Raw genomic sequence first — 16378 nt, 5'->3', positions numbered from 1 at the left:
TAAATGGTTGCAGTCTGAGTCAAACTAATATATTTAGGTAGAGGAAGCAAGCCTTTCCCAGCTGGTTTAATGCAATCGAACTAAGCAGAAACTATGTTTCTGTTGAACAACAGCCACAGCTGATGCAAACCATGAATAACTGCTTCCCAGTAAGTGAACAGTTAAAGCACACATGGTTACCATCTTAGCTTTCTATGTTAAATAATCTGTGCTTCTTTCTGAGGTCCCCAAATGTTTATCTCCCAGCCATTTTTAGCAGTTTGTTTTGGAAGTAAATTCTATTGAATTCACTAGGGCTTTATGTAACCGACGTTCCCTGTCTTAGTTGGTCTTTCTTAACCTTCAAGATCACTAAACTGCTTCCGTGGCTCTTTGTCTTTCTCTCCCAGTATAAGTGGTAGGCGAGAGCTTGTTTTCAAGGAAACAATTTGTTTAAATTTAAAAGGTTGCGGGAAAGAAAGCGTTTCACCTTTCCGTGGAACTTTTGTAGATCACTGTTAATCACAAACACTTGGCTCTCTTGTAATGTCAGCATATTAATCATAGCTGCCAAGTTTTCGCTTTTCTCGCGAGGAAGCCTATTCAGCATAAGGGAAAATCCCTGTAAAAAAGGGATAACTTGGCAGCTATGTATTAATACCGCTCCACTGTGATCATTGCTGTGATCAGTTCTAAACACTTCCTTACCGGAATAACAAAAGGACTGAGTTGTGAGCTAATTTGGATGGCAACCTTCCACCACTGCTGTAGATCAAGAATGGTGATGCTGGGGTTCTTCAAATGTTGGCCTCCTGGCTCCCTTATCCCTGACCTATAGCCAAGCTGTTTGGGACTGAAGGGCGTTGGAATCCAATGAAATCCAGAGGACCACAGATTCCCCATCTCTGCTGTCCATTTTTCCAGGTTCAATGCAGGAGTAGCCCACCAGATGCTGGGACTCCAACTCCTACCAGCCCCAGCTAACATGACCAATAGTGAGAGATGATGGGAACTGTACTCCAACAACACATGGAGCATGCCGTGTTGGTTACTCCCTGAAATGAAGACATTGCATCTTACTTTGGTTGTGCTAGGGGAATAGTTCCCTCTTTACAGTAGCAGCATAGCTTGCTTCTCCTCCCAAAATGCTCCAATAAATTTGAACCCAGGGGAGCTGGTAGAACATACCTGTCAAGTTCCTGTGGGTGAAATAAGGGACCGGACCAGAAGTAGCAGACCGGAAGTAGCGCTGCTGCCATTTTGGAACTGGGTGGAGCATGCTCAGAAGCGACTTTTGATGCTGCTTTGCCCAGTTCCAAAATGGCCGCCACGCCAGAAGTCGCACTGCAGCCATTTTGGAACTGGGCTTAGCTGCATCAAAAGTCGCTTCTGAGCATGCTCCGCCCAGTTCCAAAATGGCCGTCACGCCAGAATAAACCGGGGGAAAACAAAAAAAAAACCCGTTTTTTCAGCTGGGAACAGCTAGAAAAACGGGGGTTTCCCAGGGAATATGGGAGACTTGGCAGCTATGTGGTAGAAGGACTTGAGAACTTCACTTCCTGTCCTAAAAGGGCATTGGCTGGAACGATGAGATTGCGGCTATGCTCTTTTGGCAACATGGAACTGCCACAAATGAAAAGCGGCGTAGGCTCCTTGTGGTAAAACAGAATGGGGGGAAATCTGAAACGTGCCTTCTGTTGCATATTTTAACACATGCACCACTAGTCGGTTTTGCATAGTGAATTTCTGTAGATTATGCAAACGTCTTTTAACTGCACAAATATTGCTAATCTTTTCCATGGAACAAATGGTGTACAAAGGAGATGATTTGTAACTAAGCATCCCACGTCCAACCCTAATACTTTTGTCTTTTGCAGCCCATGACAAATAGCACATTGTTCTTAGTTGTTATCTTCTCAAGACAAGCAGGCGTTGTTGGCATTCGTGCAACAAGAAAACTGCTGTAGAAGGGTAGTTCAAGCAATCTAAGAGGCTGTTTTAGCAGGAGCACGGAGTGCATGAAATGTGGCCGCACTTACCCATTAGGGATACGTTATTCTGAAAATAGCCAAGGGTCTTATCACTGGGGTGGGTCAAACTGACTGCACAATTGATAGGGGTCGGGTGAGGGCCTTTCCTCTTTCCTGTCACTGTGACAGTGGAACAAAGAGAACCACTTCCCAAGCACAACATTCCAGTGGATCCTGACTCCTGAAAAGGATCATCTCTTTGCCCTCGCCCCCCAAATCCATACCAGCGCCACTTCATGCCAGGTCTAAATGGGCCCAGATTCCTCACTGCTGCGCTACCCCTTGTGACATGTGTTCTAGGCTAGCCCAGCGATGAAAAAACTCGCTTCCCTCTATGGCCCCAAATACATTATTATTATTTATTAAATTTGTATACCACCCTTCATCTGTAGCTCTCACAGCACAGAAATACAAGACAAAAATACACAACAAGAACAAAACAATAACTCCCCAATCTTCTCTTAGTGTTTTTAAGTGTCAGGTGTAACTTCAGCCTGAACACAGCAGAGTTTGTGCAGGTTTTTCCGGAAGCTTCTGGCGGTAACTTAAATGACTAGACGTCTGGACGCAGAGTAAACTATACACAGGATTTATTAAAATAAAAGAAATCCAGAGTTTCTATGTACAACTTTAGAACTCAAAAACAAAGTAAATCCTTTCCTCTCTCTCTCACACACACACAACCGATACAGCACCTCTCCTCCTACACTGACCACACTCACCACACCACACACTGTGCTAGCTTTCTCTGATAACAGGTCTCAGTGCTGATCTCAACCAATGAGAGCGCAGTTACTATGGCAGAAGTAGACCTTGGCTTTCTGCCCAATGTTAATTGCTTGTCCTAGAGTTGATTGTGTGAAGAAGCAATCTGACGGTTTCTCATGCTACTAATTTAGCAAAACCCGAACATCTTCCCTCCCCCAAGCATATTTAAAAGGATATAGGATGTTAGTCAGCCAAAGACCTGGATAAAAAGGAATGTTTCTGCCTAGCCACCTATAAGGTGTATAATGGAGGCACCAGGCAAACCTCCTTGGGGGGAGCATTCCACAAACAGGAAGCCACTGCAGAGAAGGCCAGTTCTTGTGTTGCCACCCACTGGACCTCTTGTGAAGGAGGCACATGAAGAAGGGCCTCAGAAGATGATCTCAGGGTCCAGGTAGGTTCATATGGAGAGAGTCGTTCCTTGAGGTCTTGCAGTTCTGTTTATGAGGCTTCTGTTCTTCTCTGTGCTGTTCTCCACTGCCTGCATGTATTTACCTGGCCACACAAAGGCACAGTAAGTGCATCATTTCACCCACTGCAACGTTGAGTTTCTGTCCTGTAATTTCTCACCTGATTTATCTTCATGCTGTAATCAATGAGCCACAAGACCAAAACAAAATCTACTAGGAAAGCATGCCAGGGATGAAATTGATCAGGGTTGATCAATGTAGAATGTCTGTTAATTAAATATTAACATACTAGGAGATGGGCAGTGAATATCTTAGAAAATTTTTGCAAAATAATTTATGGAATAAACTTGCTTTGAAAAAGAGATATATGCGGTTCGACTAAAGTATTGAATAAACTGATTTTGATTATAGGTACTTATGTTCATCTTTTAGATGTTATCTTCTGGCTGAATAAATGAATTCTTTCATCACCTACTTTGAATTTATAAAGGCTCTCGAGTCACTGTCTCATGAATATACTGTATCTCAGAGTCATCATATGCATTAAGTAGAAACAAGAACTGAAAAAGAAAATACAGGAACTGAAAAGGAAAATATAATGTCCATGGTGTGTTTGGCGTTTTTCATCTTAGAAAAGGGTAGCAGCGTTGTTTGACAGCACAAAAATGTTGTTTGATAGTCCAAGTTGATGTGCCATCATAAGCAGGATTGATTCTCTAGCACTCTTCGGAAGGCACAATGGTGCAAAAAAAGAAAAAGAGGGCAATTCACTCACATACTCTATGGTTATCTTTGTATGCCTATGTGGCTTTATACTGACAAAAATACAGTGGCAGAACAGGTTCAGAGTTTCATGGTTCCCATGAGAACTGTGAAATACACTTCTTGAAAAAGACTGGCTTTGGCTTCATGAGAAAACTGAGCCGTTTAGGTCACAGCTGGAGCACGTAATTTGCCAAGGAGCATATCATTTCCTGAATATTAGCATAGCCTTTTCAAAAACATCTTTTAGACCATGAATTCGGTATAGCCTGCACACTTGCAAGCCTGGTAAAAATCCCCGAACCAGAAGCACAGGTATATACAAATCTGGATTGTTCATAGCAGACAATGTATTGTTGCTACTTCCTCCGCTTAACAAGGTTGGAAAAGGCTCAAGCACATTTATGCAGCTTACAAAATGGATTTTTCACTTGGCACGGGATGCCGAGTGTGTTGGACCATGCATTCCTAGCTCTCTCTAAACTGTTGCTCTAGGCACGCCCCCCCCCCCCGTTTCACTAGCTTCTGTATGGCTTGAGCTATGTGAACGGCAGCCTCATTAGCTGCTGCTTTTTTCCACAGGAGAACGGCCTAGAGATCTACTTGCCAGTGCTACAGGCAGCTTTTGCTTATTCTGTTTCATCTCACCAAGTTTGCTTTGCTCCCTTTTAAACTCAGACTGCAATTGCCATTGGTAGAACTGCTAAAAACACACGGCCTCGTTTCTGCATCTGGCACAAATCGGAATAAGTTGCCCAATTAAAATCATCAGCAATTGTTTTTACATAGTTTGCAAGTGGGGACGGGAAAGCTACAGTACCATCCCAGCATTAAGCTGTTTGACCATCCCAGTTGTTCATTTTTATTATTAGCTGCTTGCATATGTTAATTATTTCAGAAATCAATTACAGAAGCAGCAAGTATACACAATTCCTCTTTGATTCCATTTACTTTTGATTAGGCAAACTGGCAAGTCTGGAAGATGGGCTCTAGCAGCTATAGTTTTTGAGAGAGAAATAATCAAGATTGACAAGTTGGCTGCAGACAACTTTCTTAAGCCGTTTTAGTCAGACGCCAACAGGAAACCAGGAAACTGCTAGTGTAGACTTGCTGATCACGTATGTAATAGTGCAGTTCTTGCACCATCTTGTTATCGGAATGTCACACACAAGCTTAGAACAGGAAGCTGCTCATTCAGAAACAATTCAGATTTGCAGCAGACATGCTTAAGGAATGTATCCAACTCCTGGATTTCTGCTATGGAGTATGGCCACGGAGTGAGGAGGAGCCAAACCTACAGTGCAGTGGTACTCTCCAAGTTGCAGGAAGGCAGACTTGATGGTGGTTAGTTTGCAAGGACAACAACATACAGATAAGGTTGTCAAAAAGGTGCCCCCTTATACAGTCCGAGATCCATGACAAAGTAACCGGGCCTCAAAATAATATTCCCTTTTTAAAGAAGTCTATGAAATTGTAAGCAACGGCACAGGAACACAAATGTAAAATTAGCATCTAAGTCTGTTTGCCCCCTTATCAGGTGGGCGGCTTTGCAGGCAGGCTCTGGGCCTCCCTGGAAAACCAGCCTATCGCAGGCCAAATGGACCAATGGCGGTAGGTGTTAATAGGCATTCCCCTGGGCGTGGGACCAACCGACCAATTGTGGCCCTTTGTGCTGCACCCAGGGGAAGTTTAAATGTCTGGCTGGTGGGGCCTTTTAGCCTTTCTCTCGCCGTGCTGGTCCTCCCACCTTCCCTCCCTCAGATTAGGCTTTTTCAGGGATGGTTCGACCTTGCTATGGACAATATCAGTGGCTGAATTTTCAAGGGCCGGGCAGGAATTTCCCCCACTTGGCTAATTGGCACCGCCACTTGGGTTTTCGCCTACCTCATAGGAAGCGTCACAACATCGTAGGGCGGATAGGCATTGGGTAAACCTAGTATTGGTTGGAGGGGAGGTTGTAGCCTCTGCTTGCCCCTCCACAGGTAAGGGTATCCTGTTAAAGGATCCAGGAGGAGTGGCTCCTGCCCAATGCCCAGGCGGGGGTGAGGGTCATACCACTCCTCCAATGGGAACCGCTTGGGGGACACCCCAATTCGATGTAGGTCCTAGGGCATCCCCACCCCAGCTTCAGCCTTAGAAACACTCCCAGCGCGTGGGAGTGACATGTGCAGTTGCTGATCCCAATGCCTATGAACCAACCTCACATCTGTAACCAATAAAGTTGTGGCCTTATTTGATCCCAAACCAATATCCTGTGTTGCATCTAGTGTTTTTTTTTTTTACACCTTAGGGAACAGGGTGGTCACAAGGCCTCAGTATGTCAACGCACTTGCTTTTAAGTCACAGCACAGGAGAGACCTTACTCAGCCAGCATGTCTTGCAACTGTTGTCTGACCTGCAAGGGAAGCAGAAATATAGATTCACACTCGCCAAATGTAAACACACTCTCAAAAGCCGTACAAAGGACAAGGGCATAAAAATATCCTGGTACCGTATTACTATCTGGCCTCCTGTTCTTTTTTTCGTGCAGACACTGGCATGCAACTGAATACATCTGTTCAATTGATGCAATATTCCAGCTGCTCATCTTTTCATCAACATAATCTTGAATCGTCTTTTCTTCATCTTCAATTTCCTCTTTGATAGACAGCTGTTTGGGAAGCAGAAATAGCATCAGAGGAAGAGCAGGACTATGAAGGCTGGGAGGGAAGATAAGCCCAGGGAGGAGGAGCCATAAAGTCCCTAGCCCTTCCACATTCACAGGAGCCAAGACAGAAAGAGAGGGTAGTCGCTTTTTATCCCCCGCCCCGCCCCATATCAATGGTTCCTCTTTATATATTTCTCCTCCCATCAGTTTGATCTGAATGCTGCCCATATTCTGTAACCAACTCTGGCTTCTTGTCCTGTTGCTTAATCCCCCTCCTGGGAAAAAAAAACACAAGTGTTTTGCCCCAGTGCAACATTACTTTAGTTACAGAGATCCCAACATGTAGTCCTTGGCTCTAGTTGCATGCTCATGCTAAAGTGGTAACACGCTTTAATTACAAGAAGACAATGGTGGTAGATTCACTAACATTCTAGTCAATGTCAACTCCTGCTAGAATTCTTGTTTTAACCTAGTCATGGTCTTTTGACGCTGTAGACTCTTCAAGAGGCTTGACACAGCAGCTAACTTCTCGTTTGCTGAAAAATGCAATGTGTATTTATTCTAAACGTATTTCTAGAAGAAGTAGTTACCAATAATTGGGGGTCCCGGTTTTCATCCACAGGAGTAAGTCCAGTTATTATTTCAAGTAACACCTAAAAGAAAGATAATCAGAAAACAAGAACAAAAAAAAGTGAAATGCATGTCATGAATCAGAAACCAGTGCACGAACCACTCAATGAAAAACCTTGTGTAAGGAAAGATTTTAAAGAAAGGGTTGCTATGCCTTCCTTCAACAATTGATCCCAATGCAGCTGATGCTCCCTTTGCTGAACCTGCCTATTATCAGACTACTAGCCTTGCACATATTAATAGCACTACTCTCATATATATTAGCTTCCAAATAACTTTCCGGTGTTTTTTCACTCACCACACCAAAGCTGAAGATATCAGATTTTGGGGTTATCTCCCCACGCAAAGCTTCTGGGGCCATGTAGGCTGCTGTCCCCACTATTCTGTCTGTTAGGATAGTGTGCGTCAACCTTACTGAAGCCCTTGCAAGTCCGAAGTCAGAAAGTTTCGCCACAAAGTTCTCAGTGAGTAAAATATTTGCACTGAAAAACATAAAACAAAAAAGGCACTGAATTCTGTTAGGTTCTTCAACACCCCTTCTCAAGGAGATGGTGCTACAATAATCAAATGAAAAGGAAGGTGGGAGCTGTTCTTTTGGCTAATGCTGCGTGTTTAATTGTTATTCCATGCTTGTAGTTTGCGGGATAAGAAAGAATTATGGCCACACCCAAAACTCTTTTCTCTACTAAACAATCACACACCCAGCAACAATTATATTTACACTGTTGCCTTCTTCTATTCAGTGTCAAGAAAAACAAAGAACATAAATATTGCCCTTTTCACAAACCACCATAAATGTTTTTGGTTTTTTTTTTTCAATTTAAAAAGCATGTTTGAGGAATAGTGACAAAACAAAGATGGAAATATCTGTCCTTAGTGCAATAATTAGTTTTTTATATTTTACCTTTTAACATCCCGGTGAATGTGGTTATTTTCATGTAAAAAACAAATTGCATTGGATGCCCCATAAGCAATCTTACATCTTGTTTCCCAAGGAATTGGTGCTGTGTCATCCTTAAAAACAAGTGGAAAGTGGAAGTGTGTCAATATTTATAGGCAGAGAGGCCTAGAATATTGAAGTGTCGAAGCAATGATTCTTCAACATCAACTTCAATGGACTGGTCATGTTGTTCAGATGCCTGATTATTGTCTTCCAAAAAACCCACTCTATTCTGAACTTAAAAATGGAAAGCGTAATGCTGATGGTCAACAAAAGAGATTCAAAGACTCTCTCAAGGCAAATCTTAAAAAAATGTAGTATAAACACCAACAACTGAGAAACTCTGGCCTGCGAGTGCTCCTGTTGGAGAACAGCCTTTACCAAAGGTGTCATGGGCTTTGAAGATGCTCACACTCAGGATGAAAGGGAGAAACATGCTAAGATGAAGGCACGCTTGGCAAATCCACAACGTGATCAACTCCCACCCAGAAGCCTATGTCCCCACTGTGGATGGTCGTGTGAATCCAGAATTGACTTTCACAGTCACTTACAGACTCACTGTTAAGACCATGTTCATGGAAGACAATACTACTCAGCTATGAGTGATCAACAAAGAAGAAGAATATCACATTCATCTCCAGGTCCTTTGTATCCATCTATGACATGAAGGAGCCTAATGGGGCTCCCATGCCCCGCCCGCTCTCATCCTCGTTCAGTACTGCTGGAAGGAAATTGGAAGCTTTCAAGGTTTGTGTTAAATAAACTACAATTGTGACCAGACTAATTAGCACTATGGTTCACTGAGCCATGGTTTTGTTCAACAAACCATGGTTTGAATTGACCAGAGTCCTCCTTAGTTCACTGTGGCCATCTCAGATGAGAAGGAAGTGAATAAGCCCAAGCAGGTTCATTCACGTAACCCTGAACCCAATGCAGTATAAAACTATCCAAACCAGACCAAAACAAAACACAGAAGACAAAGTTTTCCTCTTTAAAGCTAACACCATAGCCTTCTTAAGAAAATGAAGCTGATCCCCCCCCCCCAATGGAATAATATTGTGCCAAAGTAAACAATGAAAAGATGACTGGCATGATACCAGTGATATACACAGTGATAAGAGGAAAACCAATCGATGCCACCAAAGAATATTTGCCTGATGTTCTTGTTTCAAGTAACCAGCTTTGCAAAATGTGAAATATCATGTGCTCCAGTTTATACCGTACATGGAGCTTCTGTCTACAAAGGCTGCCCTTGCTACTGCATTAAAAGGTATCTCTGTACACACATATCTTTACACATTCAGAGATATCCATCATCACAATCAATAGGAGAGGCCTGCAAGGGAAAGAGGTCCTTGTAATCAGATATTTCACATCTACAATAAACTCCAGATATTTCAGTCCCCCCCCCTCAGTTTAGCAGTTTCAAAGGGGCACCGCCGACAATAAGCAAGTATTTCACTTACCAGGCAAGCTAGTCTGTCAAGCAATGAGCCATTAGGCATATAATCATAAACTAGGCAAGGCTGATCGGAGTCATTTGAGAATCCAAGCAATTCTACTAGGTTCTCGTGCTGACATCTGTGACAAAAATAAATAAACGGCCTTGTTAGTCTGGGTTTTCGTATTTACTTGAAAGGTTAGGAATAAGAGGGCTCCAATGAACCTAGACATAATCTTGATCAACAATCTCAGTCACACAAACTACGTAAGTTTATTTGATGCCAATGTATGGGGGGGGGACTGCTCACGACTTACTCTGCCATAATACTGATTTCTTGTTCAAACTGCTTTTTCAGGTCTTCGATACTTACATCGGTCACCTATAATGACATTTAAAATAAATTAATGGGACACTCAGAAACTGAAGGGAGGGAGGTTAATGGGAAGCAGACTAGTTCTAAGCAAATCACATAATGAAAGGTTTGTACTTAACAGTGGCAAATAGGGTGGTTTCCAGAGCCAGGCCCTCAAGGTTTTCCTGTATCTTCTAGGTATTGCTCAGAGATATTAAATGAGGTGCATCAATAGAACTCATTAGCATCTTTGTATTTGTTAACAAGCAGCCTAGAAGCCAACTCATTGGTGGGAGAATTCCACAAGCAGGGAGCCACAATGGGGGTGGGGGGTGGGGTGGGGTGGGGGAATACACACACAATCTCCCCACCCTCAAGGATCTAGAGTTTGATGGGAGCTATTCCACCATCACCTGTTTTATTCAATATTTATTTACTATCCTATTTCTATCTCGCACCTTCCTCCCAAATGAGCCCAGGGCAGAAAGGGGCCAAAAAAGAAAAGAAAAATACTCTAGGGTGCAAGGGATAACAACAAGTTCACACGAAGGGGCATGTTTAGATTGCATATGAGTAAACCCCACTGAATTCAATAGGGCTTGCTTGTGAGTAGGATTTCACAGTAAAATATTATTCTTTATTGGATTTATTACAAAAAATACATAAGATTAAAAGCCCCCAAATTTGCAATACTCCCTCTGCTCTGCTCTTAAATGTTATATGTGCGTCCATTCTGGCTGTCACTTGTGGCACACCTTTTCCCCAAACTATATAGGGTATTTCATCGCATGGTTTTCTGGCCATTTTCATGCCTCAACTTCGCTTACACTTTGAGAGAGAGAGAGAAAGAGAGAAAAGATCATTCACAGTGCAAATGTTGATATACATAGTAACAGGAAACCTACAGAAGTAAGTTTTTTCACTGCCACTGTTCTGCCATTAATGCATCCTTTGTACACGATTCCAAAACCTCCTTCGCCAATCTTGTTGCCACCAGCTGACACAGTTCGATCATCAAAGTTATTTGTAAGACTTTTCAGTTTATCAAACGAAAAGCTCTGCAATACTGAAAGAGAAGAAGCGTGAGTGGAGATGTCAAATTCGATTTTTTTATTGGGGGGGGGAACCCAGCAGGGTTTTTTTTTTTTAGATTTCAAATCCCAGCACCACAAATCTTGCCATGATTTGTTTACCTTACAGAGATTTGCCTTTCCCTTTCAGGAGATGCCAGCAAAAGATGGAGAGAAAGCAAGATGAAGATCGGTTAGCTATTCTTATGCAAGGCTATATAAGTCCAAAGGAGAGCAATCTGTGACTCAGGGCTTCACGAAACGCTCAGCCTGTTTTCACGCAGGTAGAAACAAGGGAGAAATATGGGGCAAAGAAAGTAGCAGAGAGAGCACAGGTACCCCACCTGCTATCAGCATGCAGCCCCAAACAGATTAGCCCCAGGGATATGTGGTCTTTGATAGAAAAAACAGTTTTCCACCCCTGAAAAAAGTTTGCAACTCGCTAGCCACAAGCATCAACCAGTTTTCTGGAAGTTTTTTTAAAAAATTGGAAGCTCTTCTGCTCACACTGGAACAATTTCTGATGCCCCAGAGAGTGATCTAGATTAATGTGTTTGTTTTACTTGTATTTAGTAAACAAAAGATAAACACCTGAAAACTGCTATGTTTGCCAAACACTGAATTTGCAACTGGCTTCTGCTCGCTGCTTCTAATTTGCTTCTGAAACAAAAACTTTTCCGGAAGGGGGGGAGCAATTTGCCACCCAACCTCACTGGCCATGAGTAAAGATATCTTTAAGCTAATAGGTTGGTTAGCAAAGGAAGGTGGGGAGAAAACAGGTAGGAATAATTGCCTACCTGAATCATTAAGATACAAGCAAGTCTCTTTTGCAATTGGGCTGCAAGAAACTGAAGTTTGGCACCCTTTATCTGGAACCAAGAGAGGCGATACAGGTGCTACTTGATTTTCTTTTTCATTCAGACAGGTAGTTTCTTGTAAAGATAAGGGCACTGTAGTGTCTGTTGTCCTCGTGGAATCTGCCATAAAACACAAAGCAGTCAAAACAGGTTTTAGGTGGGAAACAGGTTGCCGAAAGCTGTCCTGTACCAACAAACAGAACAGTCATGGCTTAATAGTGCACTGGACTCCTTTATCTCCACAATGTCTTAAGGTTGCATCTGTTCACACTTTGGGGCATAGAGACATCACCAAATCAAACACAGAATCCCATTTCTGTATCAGTTATGGCAGTGTTTCTCAACCACTGTTCCGCGGCACACTACCGGTAGTGTGCCGCGAGATGTTGCCTGGTGTGCCGTGGGAGAATTACTTTATATATAGTCAATATAGGCACAGAGTTAATTTTTTAAACATTTTCTAATGGTGGTGTGCCTCGTGATTTTTTTCATGAAACAAGTGTGCCTTTGCCCAAAAAAGGTTGAGAAACACTGAGTTATGGACTAGTAAGGAGGGCAATACACAATGTGCCAGCTCCACCTGCAGCAATAATGTTGTGCATCAATATAAAGTGCCTTCCCTTTGTGGTGGTTGCTCGTGTGAAACAATCTAGGGTTATGTTAATATGTAAAAAGTTGGAATATCCCAGAAAAACCTTGCATTGCAGGAGTACAAGGAGACCAAGTTTGTGGCATGATTCAACGTATTTTAGAATGCCTTTCAGGGCCAAGTCATCACAATGAGGCTTGCATGATATAAATACGTGGGATATACATTTGTCAGGTTTTTAACATAGTTTTCTGGTGGTGCTACATATCCATAGCTCCAACTCTGTTTCTGGTGCAGCTACAGGCCTACTTGGATTTCTACCATAGTTAGTTCCTCCTGACCACTGCTCTAACACGAGTTGAAGATCCTTTTCAGAAAAGAGGAGTGCTTTATACATCTTTCTTGGCTAATAACCAAATTAAGGATTTCATAAATGGCTACATGAAAAGATGCTCACCTGAAAGACAATTATTAAAAGCCACCATTTAAAAGAAATAAGAACACCACCATACCTCCCCTTTGAATACGTGCCAGAGACACCGTGAAGGCCAAAATTACCTGGAAGCAAAAGTTTGGCTGGAGCGAAGAAGTGATTCCTGATCAGCAAGTCTACTAGATCACTAACAGTGCAATTTTGTGTCCCCCAGTCAAAAAGCAATTCACAAGTGGGGCTCTTTCCTACTTGTTTTAATGCTTCAAAACGCCTTTAAAAAAAGAAGTAAATCAAATTATTTTTGAAAAAAAAGATTGCAAAAAAAGATACGCAGAATATATTTTTTTTAGCCACAAAGTTCAAAAGCTAATACAGTGGTACCTCAGGTTACAAAAACATCAGGTTACAAACGCTTCAGGTTACAGACTCCGCTAACCCAGAAACAGTACCTCAGGTTAAGAACTTTGCTTCAGGATGAGAACAGAAATTGTGCTCTGGCGGCACGGTGGCAGCAGGAGGCCCCATTAGCTAAAGTGGTGCTTCAGGTTAAGAACAGTTTCAGGTTAAGAACAGACCTCCGGAACGAATTAAGTTCTTAACCAGAGGTAACACTGTATGTCAACAGCAATGTAGCTTGCATTATATATTCCATCTCAAATATTGCTTTGGTGCAAGCTTGTGATAGATAGCTAGGCAGCTCAGTTGATAGAGCATCCAGCTTTTAATGAATTAATGTGTCTAACATCCAAAAGGATGTCTGACAGTATATGGGATGAACAGGGCCACCACATTGTTAACTCAGCTGTGACTGCAAGGAAAAATTCTAACTACAGTGAGGGTGCCGCCCTTAAAAGATGATGGTTACATATTCCATCAAGTAAGCTGTCAAAGTTATTGGGTTCAAGCTATACAAATAACATATACCAAGTATCAGTTTAAGATGTGATGTAATAATGATGCTAAATTGTAGCAAAAGATATATGAAACAAAGAATGCAAAAACTTGATGGGAAATATTCCAACAGCAGCTAGAATTGTTATTCTTCAATGCCAGAAGCATCTATAATAATAATAATAATAATAATAATAATAATAATAATAATAATAATTTATTATTTATACCCCACCTATCAATCATAACTACTAGGGAATGGTTCCTTAAAGTATTAGATATCATATATGGACAGATTGTTTTCTTTAGCTATATTAATCTGTCCTTATGTGGAATATCTAATATTTTTTAATGAGTTGGAACAAGCTACACAAATGGAGCTTTCCCTCCCTAAAATGGCCCTCTTGATAGACACTTGAATCAAATTCTGGTGGGTTAGAAAATCTAAATACTGTATGCCAACAGCAAAGTATACAATATCACATATTAAAACTTCCCATGTGAAAAGACAACACCCATACAATCACAGAACTTGCAGAGTTGGAAGGAACCTCAAGGATCATCTAGTCCAACCCCCCTGCAATGCAGGAATCTCAACACAAGGTCCCCCATCCAATTCGAAACCCTACTTAGCTTTGCAAGAGAAGGATAAAAAAGCACACACACCCCTTGGCACCAGTACACTACCTTATGTGCAATTGGCTGTATATGTTTGCACCAGAGGGATCTTTTATATCTGCTGCTAATTTTTTCCATCCATCCTGCGGATCAATAAAATCAGCCAGTTGCCTCATCATGCCATAGCCAAGGCAACGCACACACATTGAAGGCGTTATAGGGCAGTCGCTCATCTCCGATTCCTAACAAATGTGAAAGAGATTGCTTTCAAATACGACTTATCTGAAGAGGTAAAGCGGGCAGCATGGTACAGTTTTCATGGGGGTTTAAAACCCACAAATTTATGTCAAACTTCCGTGGGCACCTATGACAATGAAATTGCACTCTTCTCCCTCAAACAACTTCTCAGCTACTTTAGTCCAGAAACAGCTGGAGGCCCAAGTTTGGGAGATACTGCTTTAGATGTGCACACATCCATAATAAACTAGCCTGTGGAAGTGTGCAGTATGACAGGCAAAGGGGGCAGAGGTGGTAGAAAGCAGGCATTACCAAATTGTGGTGCATTGTGAGAAAACATTTCCTGTGCGCAAGTTGTGAGGAGAGGGCAGAATGAGGAAGGTTCCTATTTTTATTTTTGGATGTTTCCGGATCAGTGTCCTGAAGTGAGAGTTCATAGCTGACAGAGACCCAAACAGTGGTAGTTATCCTGCATTGCACCTGACCCAAATAAGCCCAGCAGCACATAAAGACAACAGAGACCTTAAAAAAGAATGGGAACCATATATTATGCACCTATATACAGAAACACTGTAAAGAAGCAGACTCACTTGCATGGTTTGACTAAAATAAAAAAAATCCTTCCAGTAGCACCTTAGAGACCAACTAAGTTTGTCATTGGTATGAGCTTTCGTGTGCATGCACACTTCTTCAGATACACTGAAACAGAAGTCACCAGGCCCTTATATATACCGGTAGTGAGAGGGTGGGGAGGGGTATTATTCAGAAGGATGGTGGGAATGGGTGATTGACTGACAGGTGTGGAAACCCATTGATGACTGTTAATGACCACAATTGGTCTTACAGGAAAAAGCAAGGGGTGAGATGGCTAAAGATAGCTTTATCATGTATAATGAGATAAGAATCCAATGTCTCTATTCAGACCAGGTCTCTCCATGGTTTTAAGTTTGGTGATTAGTTGCAGTTCAGCAACTTCTATTTCCAGTTTATTTCTGAAATTCTTTTGTAATAAGACAGCTACTTTGAGATCTTGTATAGAATGTCATGGGAGATTGAAGTGTTCTCCTACTGGTTTCTCTGTCTTGTGATTCTGATGTCAGATTTATGTCCATTTATCCTTTGTCGTAGGGTTTGGCCTGTTTGTCCAATATAGAGAGCTGAAGGGTTTGACTAAACACTTACAATTAAGAAAACAAGTATAAAGGCTAAGAGGTAACAACTGGGTAAATAATAAAATGTAATATGTTATTTGGAAAATAGGGTATAAAAATGATATAAATGCAATAATATTTAGCTAAAAGATTACAAATTAAGGTAGAATAAGCAGAAGAAACAAATATTTAAAGAACCAGAGGAGGAAGTTGAGGAAACTCAGGGGAGGGGGGTGGGTAGCTGAGCATTTGTTTTTTCTCTCTATCTTTTTTCTGTGATAAGTATTGAATATAAAAATGTAAAACTGAATAAAAACTATTTTTTAAAACAAACAACAAATAAGCCCAGCACCGCTTCAGAAAAAAGAAAGAGGAAAGCGAGAAAACAAGCTAGCTCTCACCCTCCGAGCGCCCGCCAAAGCCCCTTCCCCGCCGAACGAGGACTCTGCTTCTGAACCCGGAGATACAGACGCGCGCCTTCCCCCGCCCCGCTCACCGACGTCACCCGGGAACTTCCACCGCTCTCGCTTCCTTTGAAGCAAGCCCCGCCCATCTCGCCTTCGGAGTTGT

The 16378-nt window shown here is 42.0% G+C and overlaps 1 protein-coding gene across 2 annotated transcripts; it reads right to left on the bottom strand.

The window, feature by feature from the left end:
* Nucleotides 1–2582: 2582 nt before the first annotated feature.
* On the bottom strand, nt 2583–16335 carry IRAK4 (interleukin 1 receptor associated kinase 4). 2 transcript variants are annotated; one of them, XM_035128047.3, is made up of 12 exons: nt 16210–16335; nt 14490–14662; nt 13037–13182; nt 11830–12009; nt 10868–11028; nt 9925–9989; nt 9633–9747; nt 8131–8240; nt 7525–7708; nt 7187–7249; nt 6441–6599; nt 2583–6344 (listed from the first exon to the last, which is right to left on the bottom strand). In XM_035128047.3, the coding sequence occupies exons 2-12, from the start codon at nt 14651–14653 to the stop codon at nt 6309–6311; spliced, it is 1383 nt and encodes a 460-aa protein (XP_034983938.1). In that variant the 5' UTR covers nt 14654–14662; nt 16210–16335; the 3' UTR covers nt 2583–6308. The 2 variants fall into 2 exon arrangements, with proteins under 2 accessions (XP_034983938.1, XP_034983936.2); XM_035128045.3 differs by having other exon boundaries at nt 6177–6599.
* Nucleotides 16336–16378: the final 43 nt, after the last annotated feature.

This window comes from Zootoca vivipara, chromosome 9 (assembly GCF_965207765.1).
Source record: "Zootoca vivipara chromosome 9, rZooViv2.hap1.1, whole genome shotgun sequence".
Taxonomy (NCBI): domain Eukaryota; kingdom Metazoa; phylum Chordata; class Lepidosauria; order Squamata; family Lacertidae; genus Zootoca; species Zootoca vivipara.
The sequence above is the reverse complement of the archived record's forward strand: the minus strand, read 5'-3'. Positions and strand labels throughout refer to the sequence as shown.